Source organism: Salarias fasciatus, chromosome 23 (genome assembly GCF_902148845.1).
Source record: "Salarias fasciatus chromosome 23, fSalaFa1.1, whole genome shotgun sequence".
Lineage (NCBI taxonomy): Eukaryota > Metazoa > Chordata > Actinopteri > Blenniiformes > Blenniidae > Salarias > Salarias fasciatus.
Window position 1 is genome coordinate 39,234,644 of NC_043766.1, and position 18,162 is coordinate 39,252,805.

Genomic DNA, 18,162 nt, shown 5'->3' on the forward strand with positions numbered 1-18,162 from the left:
TACTGCTGCCTGTTTGTTGTTTTTTAGTATACAAATACGATTTTAACATGCATTTTCAACCGAGATGGCGGTTTGGGCTGCTTTCTATTGAGTTAAATGGGTTTCATCTTGTTTGCAGGGGAGAGCGACAGATCTGGCAACCTCCTCCAGTGGACTGCAGAGACACAGCAGGCGGTGATGCGATGATTCTGTTCCGAAGACGGAATGCAGCCGTTTCACAGCTGGACCACATCCAGTGTGCATCAGACGTGATTGTCATGCATAGAGCATGCTGCATGCGCACACACACACACACTCGCTCGCGCACGCCCACACTTGTTACTTTCTTCCTTCTTTTTTTTACTGCACAAACTTTTTTTCCCCTGCACCTCACGGTCTACCTGGGGACACTCCGGTCTATCGCGATCGACTGGTTTGGTACCCCTTCTCTAGAAACACTCTTCTTCTTGTTCTAGATCTCCTTCTTTCTCCAGGCAGAGCAGAACTCTTGCTCTTTAGTTGTGTCCTCCAAAAAAATCCCCCAGTCTGGACCTGGACCCTTTTTCAGTGTCCCCGTTGCTCCGTTGTGTTCTTTCATCAGCTCAACACCAACTGCCGGTGTCCCGGCAGTTATCTTGGCTTGAACGGCCTCCACAGCTTCCTGCTCAGCTAGCCCACTAGCATTAGCTGTAGCTTCACTTTCTACTGGCGATTCATTGTTTCTTCTTCTCAGGTTTGGTTGTGAATGACTTGTGATCTGTCTCTTGTCTCCTCTTTTCATGATACAGCGAAGCCTTTCCTGCCTGATGACTCTGTGCTTTCAGGGGGGATTAAAGCTGGAGCCTCTGTTTTCAGCTGCTATTTGCTGTGATGCCTTCCCGGAAGTCCAGACCAACTCTGACAAATTAAAACCAAACCCATCTTCATAGATATAACGACCAGGAAGCTCAGAAGCTCTCCTTAATCTGGCTGTTTAGCCAGTCAGATGCAGAGAAGGCCGTCATGAAGGAAACAATGCCTGGATTCATCAAATCAAATCAATCTTTATTTATAAAGCTTCTTCCATTCAAAAGAACCACAACTTTAAAATAGAAGATATGATCAAATAAATGAAGAATACAAGTTAAAATGAAAAGGAAAACTGCTTCATGAAATCAGAATGTCAGACAAATGTAAAGCTCAGTTAAAAGCCTGATTAAAAAGGAGTTTTCAGCCTTTAGCCTCAACCTAAACTATGTTCTCCAATCCGTGGCCCAGGGGAATGTATTTTGTACCTCATTACCATCGTGTTAGCATTATGTTTTTATGTTGTCATGTTATCATTATGATATCATGTTCTGATAGGCCCCTCCCACCTTCTGATAGGCCCCTCCCACCTTTTTATAGGCTCCTCCTCCTCCCTGCTGTCAGAGACAGAGATGTCCTCCCTACAGAGGACACAGACTCACTGAAGAACCATATCCAAATCCAAATCCAGCACATAGAGGTTGAGTGAATGTGGTGTTGAAGGTGTAGAGGTGGATCAGAGAGTCAGAGGAGACTCTGAAGAAGGACAGAGAGCCAGCAGGACAGTCCACATACACTGCTACTCTACCAGAGGAGGAGGAGGAGGAGGAGGAGGAGGAGGAGGAGGAGAGGGATGTTTTTTTGTTATTGTGCCAGACATAGTAACGTCCATAATCACACTCCAGACTCCAGGACTGATGATTCCCTCCAAACCAACACTCCTCACTGCGTCCTTTCCTTCTGATTCCTCTGTAACTCACTGATATAGAAACAGCTCCGCTCCACTCGACCTCCCAGTAACATCGACCACTCAGATCATTTCTACACAGCATCTGTTTACAGACATCAAATCTGTGAGGATGATCAGGATACGGCTGCTCTTCCTCCACATGTGTCACCTTCCTGTTGTTGTTGGACAGTTTGAGCTTTCTGCTCATTGAGTTTTCATCCAGTTGAAGTTGAGAGAAATCTGATGGAGAGAAAAAGAGTTCAGTCCTGATGTGACACATGTGATGGATTTGTTGTTTGTGGACTTCCTGACATGTTGTTGATGGAGAGAAAGTTTGATGAGGACACTTTTTGTCAGGCTTCTCTTGTCAGTAATCCATCCATCCATCCATCCATCCATTTTCTATCGCTTATCCGGGGCCGGGTCGTGGGGGCAGCAGTCTCAGCAGGGATGCCCAGACTTCCCTGTCCCCAGACACAGGGCCGGCGCGGGCTTCTCAGGTGCCCTGGGCAAGCCCGACACGAGTGCCCCGTGGTAGTGTCGCGGAGAGTCAGTTGTTGAGCGGGGGGGGGGGGGGGGGGGGGGGGTGGGGGGGGGGGGGGGGGGGGGGGGGGGGGGGGGGGGGGGGGGGGGGCAAGCGATGTGAGCGAAGCCAAGCAGTGCGCCTCACGGCCTCAGGCACCCCCTATGGCTCAGCGCCCTGGTCAAGTGCCCCAGGTGCCCAGCCTAATCGCCGGCCCTGTCCAGACACTTCCTCCAGCTCCTCTGGGAGGATCCCAAGGCGTTCTCAGGCCAACCCAGAGACATAGTCTCTCCAGCTTGTCCTGGGTCTTCCCCGGGGTCTCCTCCCAGTGGGACATGTCCGGAACACCTCTCCAGGAAGGCGTCCAGGAGGCATCCTAAACAGATGCCCGAGCCTCCTCAGCTGGCTCCTCTCAATGCGGAGGAGAAACGGCTCTACTCCGAGCTCCTCCCTGCTGACTGAGCTCCTCACCCTATCTCTAATGGAGTCCAGCCACCCTACGGAGGAAGCTCATTTCAGCCGCTTGTATCCGGGATCTTGTCCTTTCGGTCATGACCCAAAGTTCATGACCATAGGTGAGGGTGGGAAAGCAGATTGACCGGTAAATCGAGAGCTTCGCCTTTCAGCTCAGCTCCTTCTTCACCACAATGGACCAAAACAACGACCGCATCACTGCAGCCGCTGCACTGATCCGCCTGTCAATCTCACGCTCCATCCGTCTCCCTCCACCATCTCTCCACCGAACTGGAGGGGGCAAGCCACCTTCCTCCAGTTGAGGACCATGGGCTCGGATTTGGAGTTGCTGATCCTCATCCCTGTCGCTTCACACTCGGCTGCGAACCGCCCCAGTGCATGCTGTAGGTCCGGGTTCGATGAAGCCAACAGGACAACATCATCTGCAAAAAGCAGAGATGAAATCCTGTGGTTCCTGAACCGGACCCCCTCCGGCCCCTGGCTGCACCTAGAAATTCTGTTCATAAAGATTATGAACAGAGCCGGTGACAAAGGGCAGCCCTGCCGGAGTCCAACATGCACCGGGAACAGGTCCAACTTACTGCCGGCAATGCGAACCAGACTCCTACTCCGGTCATACAGAGACCGGACGGCCCTTAACAAGGGGCCCCGGACTCCGTATTCCCGGAGCACCCCCCACAAGACACCACGACAGACGCGGTCGAATGCCTTCTCCAAATCCACAAAAAACATGTGGACTGCTTGGGCAAACTTGTCAGTAATGTTTGAATGAATCCAAAGCTTTGATTGAAAGACAAACGGACAGTGATGAGTCCAACTTACACTTTCTCACACCAGGTTTGAGCCACTGCTGTCCACCATGGTCCACCCTGCAGGAAGAGAGACGAGAGAGAGAGAGAGAGAGAGAGAGAGAGAGAGAGAGAGAGAGAGAGAGAGAGAGAGAGAGAGAGAGAGAGAGAGGAGAGAGAGAGAGAGAGAGAGATGAGAGAGAGAGAGAGAGAGAGAGAGAGAGAGAGAGAGAGAGAGAGAGAGAGAGAGAGAGAGAGACCTTTAAGCAGCACTGTCTTTAGTCAGTTGTCAATGTCTGTCAATTTGGGCTGTCAGTTGAATACAATATTGAATGGTGATGATTTGCATGATTGTCCATAGTTAACTAATTGCAAATTGCTCCCAGGTGTTTGATCTGCTGTAAAAGTCCATTAAAGGGAAAATGTTGAGGTTGTTCATCCTCTCATCAGCATGGCAGTGGACCAACATGCTGCTTTATGGAAATGATGTTTGCTGTTGTTGCCACAGTCCAGATCAATATCAAATACTGTCCAGAATCATCTCCAGTATCACATCACCCACCTCTGTTTCCCAAACTACGGTGCAGGACCAGGGTCACAAAACGTGGTGCGTTAATCACGTGTCAAATAAATTAGTGGCGTTAATAGGAATTTGACTTAAGTGGTTATTATGGCGCTGATTTTGACAGCCCTGCTATCAGTCCATACATCCTTCAGTGTATATATACCAATACATTAATAGAGGAAGAAACACTAAATACAGTATATAGACATCACCAGACTACTCAGAACATGCACACACACACACACACACACACACACACACACACACACACACACACACACACACACACACACACACACACACACACACACGCACGCACACACACACACACACACACACACACACACACATACGAAGCTGAGCCATTGTTGGTCCTCTCAGCTCGTCACCAACAGCCCAAACAGAAAGTCTTCCAGGTGTGGCATCAGTGTTTAGAGGGTGAATCAGCTTTGAGACTAGCAGCCACCAACCCCCTTAATATCTGCAGTGCATCATGTGACCCTGCAGCTTGGCTTCATGATGCCAGGACAGCCACATGTCTTCACAGAAGGTTCATCAGCCAGACTCTCCTGGCTTGAGGAAAAGGATCTTTTGGTCCAGATATGAAGAGGGTCCTGTGTGGAAGACCTGGCCCATCTGCTAGGCAGGAGAAACACTGACTTCCTGTTTGGGGATCAAGCCGTGCCACATGTCTTTTGGTAGCCACGGCCTCATGCACTGTCTTCCACTGGAGATCCACAGTGCCTTTCTCTATGGGAAGCTTATGCAGGGACCTAAAGCTGCCTCTGGAACAGGAACCAGGAGTCGACTCCCTAAACTACCTGGACTCCTGAACAGCAGTTGATGGAGTTCTGTGAAGGACTTTGATAGTGGAGATGTGCAGGCTCCTCTTTCACTGTAAATAAGTCTGCTGACTGTGGTGTTTTGAAGGAGAGGATTTGGCCATTTTCCACCTTCTTCTACTGCTGCACAGATGGACGGCTGTGGAAAGGTGGGAGGTTGGACTTGTTGGTCTGTTTGGGATTCCCTCCTCAATGCCATCCAAAGGAGAGCAGAAAGAGCTCCCAGCACCTCATCGCACCTCGCAGCATCTGTTGTGACTGCAGGCCTGTGTGGTGGCTCAGCCTGCTCAGTGTTTTCCTTTGACCTACCAGTCTCCAGTGAAGAGAACAGTGAAGAGAAGAACAGGACTGTCTCAGCTGTGGAAGAGCTGAGCAACTGGAGTTTGATGAGGGACTTGTAGAACAGAGGCTCTGCAGAGACACCAGCTTCAAGGAGACACCACCCAGGAAGGGCCACAACATGATTCTCAGGTGACTGGTGTTACTGTCGGTCCTCAGAAACACACCATTTCCCTTCATGCAGAAGATGATGGGCTGCAGGATTTCAGGAATCTCTGAACCACTCTCATGGGTAATGGGTGGCCCTCGGCCACTTCAGGGAGTGACAACCCTGCCCACATGAGTCCTGGGCTCAGCTGGCTCCGGTTGACAGTACCTGGTTAGGGCCCTGAGCCAGGGATACGGTGAAGTCAGTGGCAGCAGGCTGACTGATACTGAGGAGGGTGTTTGACAGGTTACGTCATCGACGGTCGACTCAGCAGTGGCACTCGGATGAGCGTACTGAAAGGTCAACGGGTGGCACAACTGGCCAGTTAGTGGCAACTGCGAGGCAGCTTGTACATTCCCCAGATCTGTTACACTTTGGTGTACCGCTGGTACAGGGTGTACAAGTCCAGAGAGGCTCGACGATGGAGGGAGGTGCTCAAAGTCTATGGCTGTCCTGACAAATTCACAAGCATGGACAAACAGTTCCACGACAACATGTCTGAAGTAGTCTCTGTTGGAGGGGACACCAGTGCTTCTTTTCCGGTATGTCATGGAGTCAAGCAGGGGTGTATAGTGCCCAGGCTGACATGCAGGAAAGCATCGACCGGTTCGCCAAAGCCTGTGACGACTTCGGTCTGATGATAAGCACAAAGAAGACCGAGGTGATGCACCAGCCAGCTCCTGCAGTTCCCTACACAGAGCCAACCATCACAGTCAATGGTGAGATGCTGACAGTAGCAGACAAGTTTATTTACCTTGGCAGCATGCTGTCACAAACCGTCAGCATCGATGAGGAGGTCTCGTACAGGATCACCAGGGCCAGCTCGGCTTTTGGCAGACTCAGGGACAGAGTTTGAGCTATGCCTATGACTATGAACTTGCCACTAAGACAAAACTGATCTGTGTGAGAGAATTGCTCTATGCCGACGATTCTGCCTTGGTTGCTACAAATCTACAAGATATACAAGCGATTACCCATCTATTTGTTGAAGCAGCAACATGCTTTGGCTTGCGAATAAATGCCTCCAAAACTGAGCTTCTGTACCAACCACCACCGCACCAGCAGCCTGAGCAACCAGCTGTAGTGGTGAACGGTGTGGCATTGAAAACAACTGCCACTTTCACGTACCTAGGGAGCACAGTCACCAACAAGAACTCATCCGATGCTGAGATTGACCGAAGAATTCAAGCTGCCTGTAAGGCTTTTGGGTCATTACAGCAGCGACTGTGGTCCCGACACGACATCAAGCTCTGTACGAAGATCAAAATCTACAACACAGTTGTATTGCCATCACTTCTGTATGGCACAGAAGCCATGATCCTCTACCGCTGACACATCAGACAACTAACATGTGCGACTTCGCCATATGCGCCACATCATGCACATTAAGTGGCAAGACCGTGTCCCAGATATCGAATTACGAGAGCGAGTGGGAGTGGTGAGTTTAGAAGCTTTGTTGGCTGCAGCTCAGCTACACTGGGCTGGACATGTCTCGAGGATGCCTGATGACCGGACCGGCTCCCAAAACAAGTGTTCTACAGTGAGCTGCAGCATGGGAAACGTATGCGTGGTGGTCAGAAACTTCGGTATAAAGGTGTCCTTAAGATTCACATGAAATCCGCCCAGATTGACAGCAACACATGGGAGCAGCAAGCCTCAGACCGGTCCAACTGACCTGTTGTTCTGCGTCAAACCATCAAAAGTGTCAAAGAGAAAAGAACTGATTATCTGTCCGCTCATGATCGCCGTCACACTGTTCTAAGTGCCAGTGATTTCATCTGTGGCAAATGTGGGCGACCATGTAGATCAAGAGCTGGTCTGATGGCTCATCTACGTGCATGCAAGAGATAAACAACACCCAACATTCAAACACATCTCCACTTCTCTCATCCTCATTGAAATCGATGGACTGCCGTAGAAAATGTGGCATGTAGCATGTAGCATGTAGCATGCTGTCCACAGTCAGGGATGGGCCGTGCCGTCACACTTTATAGCACAGCGGTGAACCAAAACAATCGTTCAGTTTGTGATACAAGCATGAAAATGTGTACACATATAGCCAAAGGCATTCCAAAAAGAACTTGATATAGAGGCATCAGAAACTTTCAACATGATGCCCATGGCAGCCATTTTTCAAAATGGCCAGCAGCAACAACAGTTTTCTTAGGAGTAATGGTTATAATATGATATTTCAGACATATTTACCATTCATAGTACTTGGTAAATGTCTTATGTATAATCAAAAAGTTGTCCTGGATATTCAAGATAGCCACCATTTTCAAGATGGCAGCCCTCATTTGTATGATTGTCTGATATAGGTGATATCAGTGTCAAATCTGTCATTTTTTATCATACAGAATTCAAATTCCCTTCTAAGACCCTTCTGAACTGGTCTTCCAGATGCAGGCAGACAACTATCTGTCTAATCAAAGATCCAGCTGATGAAAGAGACCTCATTAGCATCGTGTCTGGAATGAAACCTGACAGCAAACACTGCGCGTGCGCACACACACACACACACACACACACACACACACACACACACACACACACACACACACACACACACACACACACACACACACACACACACACACACTCACACACACAGTTAAAGGTGCTGTAGGCAGGATTTTGCTAGTCAATGGTAATTTTTCTGTGTTTTCTTTGGATTAAATGTTAGAGTATCCGTTGATAATCCTTTGGGAGTGCAGCATAACTGCACTACCGCGAGGGCGCAGTGTTTCCATCTGTCTCTGTTCTGAGCTGAAAAGGAATCTCGACAGCTCCAGGTATCTTTGACCAATCAGAAGAGCCCCTGAGGCTCTAACCGTGGTGGTCGAGGGGCGTTCGTCGCACGTTCTTGTGGAAGGGGCTTAACTTGCGTAAGGGCGTGTTGTCAGAGAAAACAGGACAGGATTGGCTGTGCTGGGTTTCAAATTGCCATCTTAGATGGGTCAAATAGATGGGATGCGGAATCCTGCCTACAGCACCTTTAACACAGTGAAGTCCAGAAGTGTGGAAGCCCACACAGTGTTACAGCGGGTCTCATGAGTGACGTGGAGAACAGGAGGAAGCTGAGACGGACCAGCACAGAACAAAGACAGAGACAACACTAAACAGACTGGGGTAAGGGACAGAGACAGAACACCATAGATAGATGAGACCATTGAAAGATTGAAACATGCGGTTAGAGTGGTTCTGCAAATATTTTTTTTCCTTTTAAAAGGTAATTTTTCCTTTCCAGAGTCACTGATGCTCATTTTTGGGTTTTCTTTGTGAAAAGTGAAGAGAAATGACTGTGTTGTACTGAGTGTGCGATAAGCAGTGTTTTGCTGGTGACTGAAAAATAGTAACTAGTTACAGTTAATAGTTACTCCAGGAAAAAAGTAACTCAGTAACTCCATTAAACCTTCTGCCACTGCTCTCATGAACCACCACTGACAATAACAGGACATGCTGCCAGAACTTTCCAGGAGCAGAGCCCCAGATTTGCTGTGGAGCCAAGACATTGATCCAACTGTGTTCATACTGGAGAGACAGTCAAGGACTGAGACCTCAGGGTTTGAAAGAAAAAGTCAAATGTCATCAGCATATAACACTATCTTCTGGATGGTCCTGACTAAACTAACACTGTGAATATCCTGACTGTTTCTGAAGGGTTCTGCCAGTGGTTCTAAGGTGAGGACGAGAAGGAGGATTGAGGGCATCATTGTCTTGTCCCTCAACAGAGTGTGTGTGTGTGTGTGTGTGTGTGTGTGTGTGTGTGTGTGTGTGTGTGTGGTGTGTGGGGGGGGGGGGGGGGGGGGGGGGGGAGGGGGGGGGGGGGGGGACATGACATTGATCAACACCCGAGCTTCTAGTGAATAATAGAGAAGTTTGTATTTTATTCAGTAATTTCTTTCATAAATCCCTTTCCTAATCCGAAGAGGTCCAGGACATCACACATGAAGCTTCAATTAAATCCAAGAGTCTTTCCAACCAGTCTGATCATCAACTGGAGACATTGTGAAGAACATCTCAGTCTCCATGAGGAGCTCCTGCTGTGTGTCCATACCTGAGAGTCTCCAGTGAGCAGTGTGGATCCTCCACTGCCGCTGACAGCTCCTTCACTCCTGAGTCTCCTGGATTGTTGTAGCTCAGGTCCAGCTCTCTCAGATGGGAGGACTTGGATCTCACAGCTGAGACCAGAGAAGCACAGCCTTCCTCTGAGACCAGACACCCTGACAGACTGGAGACACAAACATGGCTGCATCAAGTCAAGAAGGAAGAAGGAAGATCCTCCACATGATCAAGCAGCAGCTGGATCCTGACCTGAGAGCTTCCAGTTTACAGTGAGGACTCTCCAGTCCAAGAGACAGACGCTTCACTCCTGAATCCTGCAGGTCGTTGTTACTCAGGTCCAGATGTGTCAGACTGGAGGACTGAGAGCTGAGAACTGAGGACAGAGCTCCACAGCTTCTCTCTGACAGACCACAGCAGCTCAACCTGAAGAAGAAGCAACAATGAAAACCACATCAATGTTTGTCATGGACTCAGTTCTACATCTCTGACTTGGAGCATCACAAACACAGTGAGTGGAGGATGATAAGCTGCTGTTCTGCAGCTCAACAGGGACTGGAACCTTTGGGGGGGGAGGCACTGTCTGGCCAATCTGTGGGTCCTGTATCTGCAGGGGCCTGAACTCACTTGCGGACTCTCCTGTCAGAATCCTCCACCAACAGAGTGGTACCTCCACATGGAGGTGGTGTGCACAATTTAGAGCAGGGGTGCTCAATCCTGTTCCTGGAGAGCCCCTATCCAGCATGTTTTAGTTCCCTCCCTGCTTTAACACACCTCAATGCAATGACAGGCTCATCATTGTGTTTTGTTAGGTGCTTGACGATGACACAATAATTGGATTCAGGTGTGTTGAAGCAGGGAGAGAACTAAAACATGCTGGATAGGGGCTCTCCAGGAACAGGATTGAGCACCCCTGATTTAGAGTCACTTCAGAGGAACACACCCCAGAGAATTTGTCAGGAAATCCACATACTGTTGCTGGAGGCCTCCTTTTTCTATCCAGCTCAGGCATGGTTTCTTGTGCTGCAGACTCTCCTGCAGATCACCTCACTGCCTCCGCTTTTACATTTGGCTACTGGAAGGCCCGACTGGCTGCTGAGCAGCTGTACGGAGCCTGTCAGGAGGACCATCCTGACTCTCGGAGCACTGTAAACCCAGCTGCAGTCTGACAGTAGGTGGAAATTTGTTGAGTGGTGCAGCATCTGCAGGCAGGACCCACTGCTTTGCCCAGTCCCTGCGATCTTGGATACTTGCAGGCTCCTCTGGGGGAGTCAACCTCCATCTACCCTGAGGGGGACTGTGGCATCCATGTCAGCCCAGCTTGAGAGAGTTGCAATACCACAGTGTGAGCCAAGACCTTTCTCAAGGGGGCTCTGAGGCTTTGCCCCCGAGAGATCCACTGTCCCCAGCAGAGATCCTGAACTCAGTGCTGGATGGTGTGTGTCCGCCTCCCCCGTGAGCCCTTGGCTACAGTGGGAGCCATGCAAGACCACATTCTTGGTGGCCGTTACCTTGGTGAGTGACATACTCGCTTTATCAGCCCATCATGCCTGGAGTGGCACCTGGATATTAGGGTTTCCACTCTAAGACTGAACCTTGCTCTTTTCCCAAAGGTGCTGTCAGGTCTACAGTCTATTCAGCCTATCAGGCTCACATGTTATGGCTCCCTATTGAGTGTCCTTGAGACAGGGAGGAACTGTTGTGCCCAGTAAGAACCTGGGATGCTATATTGATGCTACCATAGACATTCATTCCTCTGAACAGCTGTGGTCTGTTATGGAGGTCCTGATGGAGGCTCTGCTCTCTCCAAGCAGCTCTTATTCCATTGGACTGTGGATTCCTTTCACCATTCTTGTCAGGTGGTGAAAAACCCTCTACCATGTGGTGTGTGCTGCCACTCCACCTTTCGACGACATTTGTCCCGCTGCCTCCTGGGCAATGACAGGACCTTTTTCTCGGTTTTACAACATGAACCCCACCACTCCCCATCCACTGGGTGTGGTCCTGGGTTCTGCAGAGCCCTCTGTGTGAGGTTGGTCTCCGGGATTCCTCCTGACTGAGTTGGGATTCATTCAGTGCTTTCAGCACCACCTTCTGGTGGTCAGAAGGAACAAACTAGAATGAAATTTATGAAAGTAACTATAGTTCTATGAATATATTATCTTTGCCATGAGGTTGTGCTTTTGCTTTCTGGATAATAGTGGATTTTGAGATGTTACAATGTTCCATTGAGATGTTCTACAGATGTTCCACAGTTGTGAGGAGGAGAACAGAGAGTGGTGGGAAATATTTCACAATCATGTCAGAACCTGAGAGTCTCCAGTGAACAGTGTAGATCCTTCACTGCCGCTGACAGAAGATCCACTCCTGAGTCTCCTGGACGGTTGTAGCTCAGGTCCAGATGTGTCAGACTGGAGGACTGAGAGCTGAGAACTGAGGACAGAGCTCCACAGCTTCTCTCTGACAGACCACAGCCGCTCAACCTGAAGAAGAAGCAACAATGAAAACCAGCTGACTGGACATCATGGATATAATTATATGGGTTTAATATCAAGTCATAAATATTTTGCACAATTAAATATAAGTGCTTGCAGATAATTTCACAGTTTGGATTATACATTGTGTTTTGCCATCCTGCAAAAAAATAATAAAATAAAATAAAGAAAATAATAAACGTTTTCTGCATCACCCCCCTCCCCCACCCCGCCCCGCGGGCAGAGAGTGTCCACTCCTGTTTCCTTTTTCCGCTTGTCAGCCAAAGTTTTTTTTATGGTTCTGCCATCCGTGAGCACTGAAGACTGGTGTGCTAGCAAGGGTTTCATGTTTGTTTAACGTGCTTTTATCCTTGTACTCCTGTATGAGTGCCATAAAGCAGGTTTGTTCTCATGAGATGTAGTCAGGTTGCTCCTCTGAAAGCTGCAAGTACTGTTTTCAGGACACAGACCCCGGGGGTAGTGGAGGGACTGGCAAATCACCGCGTCAAGTCTTTCTTTACCCTCACAGGGATTTGGAAAAAACATTTATTGAGGGAAAAAAGTTGCATTGTGGCGGCGCTACAGTTGCTGCTTTAACATTCAACTTTGTCAGTAATCTTCAACTTATTGAAGAACACATCACCCAAATCAAACTCTCAAGCTTTTATTTCAACTTTACAAGTTATTTCAAGCTTTTTTCCAAGCTTTTTTTTTTGTCTCTTTTTTTCTTTTCTCTTCTTTCCTGGAAGAGGATGGAGGCGTGGCGGTGGGCTCATTGTGCAGAGGCTCAATGCTCTTAAGCATCAAAAGCCATTTTGTCAGTGTGCTTTTACTGTAGTGACACATAACAATTGTTGATATTCACTGAACCTTTTTTTCTTACCCAAGTTGAAACTCTACTCCTCTTTAATAGTCTGCATGGGGGGAGAACACTATGTACTTCCACATTGAACTAAGTTTGTGCCATCCAGTCAGAGTTATAATGATGAGTACAAAATTCACAAATGACACTACAGAGACTTAAAAGCAGTGCTGTACTTCACATCTGTGAACAGGATGTTTGCAACGGAACTTTTTTTTCTTCTTTTTTTGTTTTCTTTTTTTTAACAAATGAAAACCTTGCTTTGGCATATTTTTGTTGGAGGGGATGGCAAAATTTGGTATACAATCATATTGAACTCATCATGTTCTCCATATTTGTTCCTGAAGTACGTACAGAGCTTTGTTGGAGGCTTTGACCACTGGCAGCAGCTTCAGAAGAGCCTCCTCTGAAGCAGAGTATTTCTTCAGGTCAAACTCCTTCAGATCTTCTTCTGATGACAGTAAGATGAAGACCAGAGCTGACCACTGAGCAGGAGACAGTCCATCTGTGGAGAGACTTCCTGATCTCAGGGACTGTTGGATCTCCTCCACCAGAGAACCATCATTCAGTTCATTCAGACAGTGGAACAGATTGATGCTTCTCTCTGCAGACAGACTCTCACTCAGCTTCTTCTTGATGTACTGGACTGTTTTCTGATTGGACTGTGAGCTACTTCCTGTCTGTGTCAGCAGATCTTGAATTGGACTCTGATTGGTCTCCAGTGAAAGACCCAGGAGGAAGCGGAGGAACAAGTCCAGGTGTCCATTTGGACTCTTCAAGGCCTCGTCCACTGCTCTCTGATGGAGATGGTGGAGTTCAGGTTTCTTAAAACACTTTTGACCACCTGAAACTGGTACCCATTTTTCATCAGGTTGATTCCAGACTTGATGAAGGTCTGATGGACATGAAGAGCAGCCAGAAACTCCTGAAGGCTCAGATGGATGAAGCAGAACACAGACGTCTGGAGGCCCTTCTCCTTTTTAAGAGCTTTGTGAACATTCCTGAGTACTTAAGGCTACCTCGAGGTCAATGCCAGACTTTCTGAGGTCACGTTCATAGAAGATCAGGTTTCCTTCATCCAGATGATCAAAAGCCAGTTTCCCAGAGACCTCTGTCATCTCCCTGCTCTCTGGACTCCAGGTTTCACGTGAGGCAGTATTGTCATCATATTTGACCTTGTTTCTTTCAGCCTGGACCACCAGGTGGCGGATGTACACCTCAGTCAGGGTCTTGGGCAGCTCTCCTCCCTCTCTGCTCTTCAGCTCCTCCTCCAGAACTTCAGCAGTGATCCAGCAGAAGACTGGGATGTGGCACATGATGTGGAGGCTTCGGGAGGTCTTGATGTGGGAGATGATCCTGCTGGCCTGCTCCTCCTCTCTGAACCTCCTCCTGAAGTACTCCTCCTTCTGGGGGTCGGTGAACCCTCGGACCTCTGTCACCATGTCCACACAGTCAGCAGGGATCTGATTGGCTGCTGCAGGTCGTGTGGTGATCCAGAGGCGAGCAGAGGGAAGCAGTCTCCCCTTCATGAGGCTTGTCAGCAGAACATCCACTGAGGTGGACTTTCTAATGTCAGTCAGGAACTTAGTCTGGTGGAAGTCCAGAGGGAGTCGACACTCATCCAGACCATCAACGATGAAGATCACCTGGAATTCTTCAAAGCTGCAGATTCCTGGATCTTCTGTTTCACTGAAGAAGTGATGAACAAGTCCCACCAAGCTGAACTTCTCCTCCTTCACTACATTCAGCTCTCTGAAGGTGAATGGAAATATGAAGTGGACGTCCTGGTTGTCTTTGTCTTCAGCCAGTCCAGAGTGAACTTCTGAGTCAGACTGTTTTCCCAATGCCAGCCACTCCCTTGTCAGCACTGTTCTGATTGGTTGAGATCTTCCAGGTGGGACTTTAAAGATGTCTCCTGGTCTGATGCTTGTTTCTGCTCTGTCTGCTGTCCTGGATGCTGTTTCAATCTGTCTGACCTCATGTTCTTGATTGACCTCTGCAGTCCCTCCCTCTGTGATGTGGAGTTCTGTGTAGATCTGGTTCAGGAGGGTCGGCTTTCCTGCCTCAGCGACTCCCTCAAACACACACTGGAATCTCCTCTTCAGGTTGGACTTGAGTTTCTCTTGACACCTCTTCGATGTTGCTGACAAACGAACCTTTTGAGGACCATCTTTCCCTAATTATTTTTTTCGGAGACAAAAGAAAACAGCTAGATTTGAGTAATGTTCGTAGTGAAGTATGTAAGGCTTTGCTTCCATATATCACCAGAAAACAAGGACATCTTCGTCTTGACATTTGGGTTTTTATAATCACAGACAATCAACCTAAATTAGGTGCTCGGTAAGAGGTTTCCTAATAAAGAATGACAAATTATTTTCTCCCATGTTGTGTTTTCTCCTCAGCTCATTGGACTGTGACGGCACTGGGTGAAAAATGTCATGCAGAAATTCTAAACTAATTCTCAATATCGACTGCAAAGATTTATGGTATCTTATGTGTGAGAGACTGTAAGGTCATGTGTCATTTTATTAAATAACACCATCAATTATAATGTTTCCAGGACTTACCTCCAGGTTCTGGGATGTGTTTGGAGTGTTTGTCCCATACACCCATCATATTCATTTTCTCTAAAACCATTTTTGTGACGTCAAGAATTTGATTGCTGTAGGCCTGGCGCATCTGATCCACTGTGCCTTTCCTGTCCAATGTCTCCAGTTTACTCGTTGGGATTGGTTTGAATTCTTCAAAGACTCCATCTTGCCACAAATACCACTTGAAGTTTTCAAAGTCTTCATGTCTCAAATCCTCCAGAATTCCCAGGAGCACTTCTTGAGGTGAACTCATCTTTGACCCTTATTCACTAAACTTTCCCTCTGTGTTTCATCAAGTCCCTGGAAAGACATTGTGAGGAGCTGACATGCCGACGTTCAGGTGAGATGTTGACTCTGAAAACACAAAACCGAGAATATTTCCTGAGCTCTGTCTCAGTTAGTTTGTTGTTTCAGGTTCAGTTCTATCAAAAAACCACTGTCCAGTTTTGTCCATTTGTACATTTGTACATATTTTTTATGTACAGTGCCTTGTGAAACTCACTCCAGAAGTTCAGTGAGGATCTCTGAATGATCCAATGCTGTCCTATATGACTGATGTTGATAAACAGAATCCATCTGTGTGTAATCAAGTCTCCTTATCAATGCACCTGCTCTGTGATAGTCTCAGAGTTTTGTTTAAAGCGCAGAGAGCATCATGAAGACCAAGGAACACTCCAAGCATGTCTGAGATACTGTTGTGGAGAAGTTTAAAGCCGGATGTGAATACAAAAAGATTTCCCAAGCTTCAAACATCTCAAGGAGCACCGTGCAAGCAGTGATATTGAAATTGAAGAAGTATCAGACCATTGCAAATCTACCAAGATCTGGCCATCCCTAAACTTCATCTCAGACAAGGAGAAGACTGATCAGAGATGCAGCCAAGAGGCCCAGGATCCCTCTGGATGAACTGCAGAGATCTACACCTGAGTAGGAGAGTCTGTCCAGAGGACAACCGTCAGTCCTACACTGCACAAATGGAGAAGAAAGAAAAGAAGAAGACATTTCTCAACGATATCCATATAAAGTCTCGTTTAAAGTTTGCCACAAGCCACCTGAGAGACACACTGAACGTGGAAGAAAGTGTTCTGGTCAGGTGAAGCCAAATTGAACTTTTTTGGCCACAATGCAAAAAATATGTTGGCGTAAAAGCAACACAGCTCATCAGCCAGAAACCACCATCCCCACTGTCAAACATGGTGGTGGCAGCAATCGTGGTTTGGGCTGCTTTTCTTCAGTAGGGACAGGAAAGATGGTTTAAAATTGATGGGAAGATGGATGAAGCCAAATATAGGACAAAAAGGATAATGTGATATCATCTGTCTGTTATGACAACCTGAAGAATTTATCACCCCCAAATACAATCCCCCCCCCCCCCCCCCCCCCCCCCCCCCCCCCCCCCCCCCCCCCCCCCCCCCCCCCCCCCCCCCCCCCCCCCCCCCCCCCCCCCCCACACAACACACACCACACACACACACACCACACACACCTTCAAAGGTCTTTTGAAGTTGCTATTGGGGTTGGCGGTTACGGGTCAGGTCAGGTGTTTACTCAGCTGAGGGGGCAAGAGGGAGGAGGAAGAGGAGGACAGACGGAGGGGAGAATGTATATTTTTTTTTAAGAGGTGGAAAAGTGAGTCATGAAGAAAGTGTATTACAAGCCGAGCCATCCCGTTAGTTTCTGGGGAAGAGAGCAACTTCAGAAAGTGGTTCAAGATGAGACTGGACAGCAAGTCAGGCTGGCTCACAGGTCAGGTGACAGACTGGCCTACAGGTCAGGGGACAGACTGGCCTACAGGTCAGGGGACTGGCTGGCCTACTTGTCATGTGATAAGTTGTAGGCAAAGTGAAAAGCAACAGGTCAGGTGACTGCCTGGCACACAGGTCAGGTTAAATGACCTATAGGTGAGGTGACACGCCGACCTACAGGTCAGGAGGTCAGGTGACAGGCTAGTCTACAGGTCAGGTGACAGGCTGGTCTACAGGTCAGGTGACAGGCTGGTCTACAGGTCAGGTGACAGACTGGCCTGCAGGTCAGGAAATCAGGTGACAGACTGGCCTAAGGGGTCAGGAGATCAGGTGACAGACTGGCCTGCAGGTCAGGTGACAGGCTGACCTACAGGTCAGGTGACATGGTGTCCTACAGGTCAGTTGACAGACTGGCCTACAGGCCCAGGTGACAGACTGGCCTGCAGGTCAGGTGAAAGGATAGGCTACAGGTCAGGTGAAAGGTGGCCTCAGGTCAGGAGATCAGGTGACAGACTGGCCTAAAGCTCAGGTGAGAGGCAGACTAAGGTCTGCAGTCACCCGTGACACTGGAAGAAGGGCGAACTCGGTGTCTTCTTTGGGTGCAGCAGACAGGAGGGGGCGCATGCGAGGCCCCGGCGACTGCAGTCTCTGGCCACTGCCGTACCCCCCAACCACACAACGCCACATGTGGGGCACCCCCAACGAAGGAAGACCGCTCGTCTGGAGGTACATAACAAGGCCCCAGGCCGGGGCTGGCATGCACGCATGGTGGCGTCCACAGTCTCTTGTCTGTCCAATCGCGTCACCTGTCTTTCTTTCCCCTGTCCAAGTGCATTTAGTTAGTTTCATCCGTTTGTTGGGTTCATCTGATCGTCTGTGGACTGATGGGTTTAGTTCCTCTGTTTTAGTGACCTGGCATGAACTAAGATTCAGCTCCTTCTGTGTTCCCCTGTGTTGCTCTTGAATCATCCTGTGGACTGTTTGTTCAGAATAAAGACCTGCTTTAAACTGATCTGCTCCAGTCTGCTTCTGGGT

At 48.4% G+C, this 18,162-nt stretch overlaps 1 protein-coding gene and 1 long non-coding RNA gene across 2 annotated transcripts in view; both read right to left on the minus strand.

Annotated features, from left to right (window-relative positions):
- Positions 1-1,466: 1,466 nt before the first annotated feature.
- Positions 1,467-18,162, minus strand: part of LOC115381320 (NACHT, LRR and PYD domains-containing protein 3-like) — a gene marked incomplete at its 3' end in the record, with an annotated part of 49,944 nt that continues 33,248 nt past the window's right edge. Inside the window, exons 7-10 of the mRNA XM_030082599.1 lie at positions 9,708-9,881; positions 9,451-9,624; positions 3,534-3,580; positions 1,467-1,954 (exon numbers count right to left, since the gene is read on the minus strand). Coding sequence (XP_029938459.1) covers positions 1,467-1,954; positions 3,534-3,580; positions 9,451-9,624; positions 9,708-9,881 — 883 coding nt within the window. The remainder of the gene's footprint in view (positions 1,955-3,533; positions 3,581-9,450; positions 9,625-9,707; positions 9,882-18,162) is intronic.
- Positions 14,858-15,631, minus strand: LOC115382251 (uncharacterized). Its single transcript, XR_003930510.1, has 2 exons — positions 15,359-15,631; positions 14,858-14,967 (listed from the first exon to the last, which is right to left on the minus strand). It is a non-coding gene; the product is annotated as an uncharacterized LOC115382251 (long non-coding RNA).